Raw genomic sequence first — 5,284 nt, forward strand, 5'->3', positions numbered from 1 at the left:
GAATGAAATTACTATGGAATAAAAAATGCAGAAAAATGGGAACAAATTCTTCCGATTCTGAGACTACTGATGTAAGTGTAGATAATTCGGATAATGAATTATTAGAAACTTCTAAGCTCACAGGAGTTGGTAAGTAATAAATATATTTATAGAAGTTCATTCAGATATCATTTGTATTAATTGTTAATTTGCTGCAGTGGCAAAAGGAAAGATGAATTCAGCTGGCAAAGTTTCCATAAATGACAGAACTAGATCTGCAAATAATCTCAACGCTCTAATTCTTGAAAAGCTAAAAAATGTCCCTAAAAAGAAGATTGTAAAAGTAATAAAACCAAAAAGATGGGTGGACACAGAATATGAGCCAATAAAAGAAAATGGTGTCTATAAATGTCCAAAATGTTTTAAGCAGTTTAGTCGTAATTGGGTTTTACTTGGGCATATTAGAATGCATACTGGGGAAAAACCGTTTAGGTGTCCTGAAGATACCTGTGCAAGACGCTACAGTGATCGGTAAAAATTTGCATTTACTTTAAGTTATAACAGCTTTCAATAGAAGTAATGAAAGTTGAACAAAAATTAATGCATATCAATTTTAATTTTGCATTGATTTTAAACATTTTAATATAAAATTTTTTAGTTGAATAATTTTTTTACTTCGTATCTATTATTTGAAACTATGGTATTTAATATTAACATTATAATTTTTTTCTTTTTTTGTGTTAATGTTTGAAGCTCAAATTTGAGGGCTCATCAACGAATGAGAGGTCACCATGACTGGAAACACGTGTGTCATCAATGTACCAAACCATTCTCAAAACTACTTTACCTAAAGCGTCATTCCATAGAATCGTGCCGAAAATATTTATTCAAAAGTCTGAATTAATTTATTTATATTGAATTTTTGGTTTCAGTAGGTAAAGTTATCAATTTTTATATAGTATGTATTGCAAATAATTTTTTTTAGTTCGACTGTCGACCACTGTCTGGACAGTGGATTTGCAAAAAATTTTCTATATCTTGGTTGACTCCAATGAAAGGGAAACAGCAATTAAAGATTATTTAAACAATTTAAATAAATTGATCAAAATATATTAAAAAATGACTTTTTGCTTTTTTATTTCATCTCTTTATTTTATAAACGTATGTTAAAGTCGATTTTTGGAATGTCCTTCCTAGCGCATAGCAATCAATAAAATCGAATCCTCAATCGTGTAAAAATGGTATCCCAGGAGTGGTGTCTTGTGTTTAGGGATTAGCCCGGAGTCACATAAACCACGATAATCCAAGAAAATTTTTAGTAAGACATTAATTTTTGAACGACTTTGACGCAACTTTTTGGTCTTAACTCATATTTTTGGTGGGTTTCGCTTGATTAGTTTGTTGTTTCCGGATCGTATGCATAGTTTGCAGTGAGGAATCAATATTTGATAGATTTTAACGTAAAGATTTTCTAAAAAAAGTTGAGTGTTTTTGATATCAAATATTATTTTACCCTTTTCAGTTGCATAACGTCTTTAAAATAATCTAGACTGATCTAAATTATGTTTTAACAGTAACAATAACAGTATAACAGTTGTCAATTTTTAAGCCTCAAATCTCTTTGACGAGATGTTGTTTGTACCATTTGCGATATAACCTGAGCACCGAAGGCCTTTTGTAAGATTTTCAATGTTTTTCCAGCAGAAATTTCATTACGTGAACTTTATTTAATACATTTTAGTTAATGCAATTTATTTGATTAAAAGATATTGATAAATCAACTTTTTGTTGTTCATATAGGTAACACGTAACTATTGGACAAATGCAGAATTGACAAAAATTTAATATTAATTTTTGATAACAGTAGTATATTATTACCAATGCCTACTAATAGATATCGGATGAAGGTTCCTATGTCAGAGGTACCCGTAACATATGTACATCTACAAATCCATTTCCATCAAAACCATTCTGAGTAAGAAAGTAAGATATACGAATTCGCTAAATTTAATAAATGGTAACGCCTTTTTGATTTTTAATCCGTTTATTAATTTATCCTTAGTACATTTTGATAATCACACATAATTTAACTTACATATTTCATAGCATTAGTAGTGTAGGAAGAAAAATGGATATTGTTTTTTCTTATCAGCATTATGTTTAAAAATATATTAAGAAGTTATTTGCGTTATACGTTTAGAAAGAACTTTTTAGATTAAAATAAGATTAAATGTGAAAAGTATCGAAAGGGAAATAAAATTAAAAAATTGATATAAAACACAATAAGAATAATATTAGTAAACAAACAAATAACAACCGCAATTGACTCAAACCAAGAAGTTATTTTAAACAATAATCCTAACAAATCAACCCCGTGATTCACACTTCATTTTCCATGGTTAGACCCTTCTAAACTAAATGCGAAGAAAATGAGTTGCCACCAATTGCGTTAATGTGGAAAAAGGCTCTTCAAAATATATTTTTTCTTTTAAGTCGAAAAGGAAAACAATTATCTTGAATATCCCATCAATTTAAAATAAATAAATGTGCATTGACCCAAGGCGATATTTTCGCTTTAAAAATTGTCAGTTTTACACATCACTGACTTACAGAAAACCATTTCCAACCTATTTTCGAGAAAAATAATTTTTTGTTTTTAAAAAGAAGAAAATTTCAATTTGAATGGTTGTTGAAAATAGATAGCAAATATTTATTATTAATTTACGCATTGGGAATTGGGCAATTCGTATATTACATATTGTATGTATAGTATATTATCAAAATAATTATATACTTATTTCAAATAGTAAGGGTTGTTGTTAATATTAAATTTATAAATATCTATAAAACAAATAATATCATTAAAATCCACACTGTTAAAGAAACAATTAAAATAATCTGTACAATAATATAAAAGTATTTAATCGTATTAAATTATTCTTAATCTTAATAGGATTAGGAATTAGTAAATATATAAAATATTTGTTTATTCAATTTTAAATGAAAACAAGTGCTTAATTTTTTTTTACTGCATATTAATCCTAAATTTTCAAAGCATGTTATTTATTTCAATATCAATATATAGAGAAGATATTGCATACCTATTGTGCCCCTTACTTGAACAGAGTGATTGATTAAATTTAATCTCTTCAATAAATATTAGTATATTTATATTTTTAAATATTTCAGTTCATCATCAGATGTTGAGTATGCATCTAAAACCTTCTTTTGTTTAAGTATTTGAGCAGAACAACTCACCAGTACATGCGTAGCGATCTTCTACTGCTCTTTGCAGAACCTAAGAATTCCATCGGAGACAATTCTCAGTTTATTTAAGTGGTGGATCAACTTACAATGTCCTGCTTGAATTCATGTTGTGATTCTCAAATTAGTTTTATTGAGTTCAGACATTTCTTATATTAACTTAGGCTTTAGGTTCTTGATTAATAATGTGGTAGACCTGCTAGTTTTCTCAGTATAATCTTTTTTGTTTTTCTTCTTCTTTTCAAATAAGTGGAGAAATGTTACTCTTTACTATGCCAAAGAAAGGTGGTTGGACCACAAAAGACTATCCCGCTTCTTTCTTTGCTAGCACATCATTGTCGTCGACCCCAAAATTTCTTATAGAATCCATATTTTATTATTTTAAATCACTATGTTGAGTTTTGTTAAGCACCCCTTAACCAGTTTTGATATCAGTTGATGATATTTAAGAACTTTAATAGCTTCTCTTTGCTTTCGGTATTTATATAACATATTTATCTAAAATTAAGTTTTTGGACGCAAACCATAAACGGAAATATATTTATACCATGGTAATATTATTGTAAGACAGTTGATGATCAGTTGGAAATATTGTAATTAAACATTGAGTTAAAAATTAGATAATAATGTTGATTGTATCACTACCATTATATAGTTGGTTTGAGTACTCAAAAATAATTTAGAAATTATCATTTAATAATGACTTTATTACCGCCATCGTAATTGCAAGAAAGTAGGAGTGATCCCGAGACTGCAGACCGTAGATAATCTAAGCTTGTAGTACAGTTTTCTATAATTACTTTCGATAATTGGTTTTAGTCTACTTATCATGTACTAATATTTGTACTTTTTGTTATATCTTCTGTCATATTGATCAGTAATGGGTCTATATAAGGTTTTAAGCATTTGTCAGCAACCTGTGCAACAACGAATATTTGATCCGAACTGTACTCTCTTTGTGGATGTCTGATTGGTACTCTTTTAGTTAGTATTCCGCACTTACGAGTACATTAATTTTATCTACAAATAGTAAATATATGCCTGTATAATTTCATTTAATTATGTTCTATTTCGGGTATAGAACATACAAAATATTAATTTCAATGTCAGACAGTTTCTCCCATATTTTTTTCAGTCTGCCATTCTGATAAGTTTGTGTAGAAACCATAAAGCAATCTCATCTCAATGTTCAGCTTTAACGGATCCAATATTGGTAGCAGAGACCAATTCTATATAAGAAGATTTCTATGATAAAGGTTTCATAGTTGAAACTTGCGGATAAGTTTGATGGATTATGCGGATTATTTGGATTAGTTTGTGTAGAAATTATAAATCAATCTCATCTCAATGTTCAGCTTTAACGGATCCAATATTGGAGGCAGAGACCAATTCTATATAAGAAGAGTTCTATGATAAAAGTTTCATAGTTGAAACTTGCGGATAAGTTTGATGGATTATATAGATTGGTTGAAGAGTTTGTGTATGCAGAGACTATAAACCAATCTTATCTCAGTATTCAGTGTTAACAAAACTACTATTGCTAGCAGAGATCAATGCTATGAATATAAGAATATTTCAATATTAAAGGTTCCGCAGTTTGTACTTATAGGATGATCAAGTTTTTTCTGTGCATCCAAATTTTTTTTTTCATTTGTGCAATATATTTTGTTCTTATTTTGGCTATATATGTTTACTCGCTATTGAATTGCTTTCTTCTCTGTGGCAATAAGGCTATAGAAATTTTGGTACTGTAACCGGAACCATGCTTCTCTATTTCTTTTTGTTTATGAACAATAAAATAAGTAATGAGATTTAAACATTTTAACCCTTTATTAATACCTGTCTTGAAAATAAAGCAAACAACGTAAAATTAAAAGCTTAATATGTTATATATGATGAATCAGTCTTTTGTTAGCAGTTTTTAAATCTACTGACCTTTGGAGAGAGAGTGCAATATATTTTTATGGTTTTATAATATGCTATAAATACGGGTATTTTGATTATAGAAAAATAGGAGATACAATTTGAAGTAAAATGAATT

General features: G+C 28.4%; 1 protein-coding gene across 2 annotated transcripts; it reads left to right on the forward strand.

Annotated features, from left to right (window-relative positions):
- The first annotated feature begins 7 nt into the window (after positions 1 to 7).
- On the forward strand, positions 8 to 1,048 carry LOC119685046 (zinc finger protein 200-like). Of its 2 annotated transcripts, none has more exons than XM_038099233.1 (4): positions 8 to 129; positions 198 to 510; positions 733 to 914; positions 965 to 1,048. In XM_038099233.1, exons 1-3 carry the CDS (start codon positions 36 to 38, stop codon positions 881 to 883), a joined length of 558 nt encoding a protein of 185 aa, XP_037955161.1. In that variant the 5' UTR covers positions 8 to 35; the 3' UTR covers positions 884 to 914; positions 965 to 1,048. The 2 variants fall into 2 exon arrangements, with proteins under 2 accessions (XP_037955161.1, XP_037955162.1); XM_038099234.1 differs by having other exon boundaries at positions 733 to 910; positions 965 to 1,042.
- Positions 1,049 to 5,284: the final 4,236 nt, after the last annotated feature.

Source organism: Teleopsis dalmanni, chromosome 2 (assembly GCF_002237135.1).
Source record: "Teleopsis dalmanni isolate 2A chromosome 2, ASM223713v2, whole genome shotgun sequence".
NCBI lineage: Eukaryota > Metazoa > Arthropoda > Insecta > Diptera > Diopsidae > Teleopsis > Teleopsis dalmanni.

Bases quoted from the DNA above. Each gene is read 5' to 3' on its own strand.
- LOC119685046 (XM_038099233.1), top strand. From the start codon at position 36: ATGGGAACAAATTCTTCCGATTCTGAGACTACTGATGTAAGTGTAGAT. The intron at 130-197 runs GTAAGTAATAAA...AATTTGCTGCAG, and splicing joins TTCTAAGCTCACAGGAGTTG to TGGCAAAAGGAAAGATGAAT. The intron at 511-732 runs GTAAAAATTTGC...TAATGTTTGAAG, and splicing joins GCAAGACGCTACAGTGATCG to CTCAAATTTGAGGGCTCATC.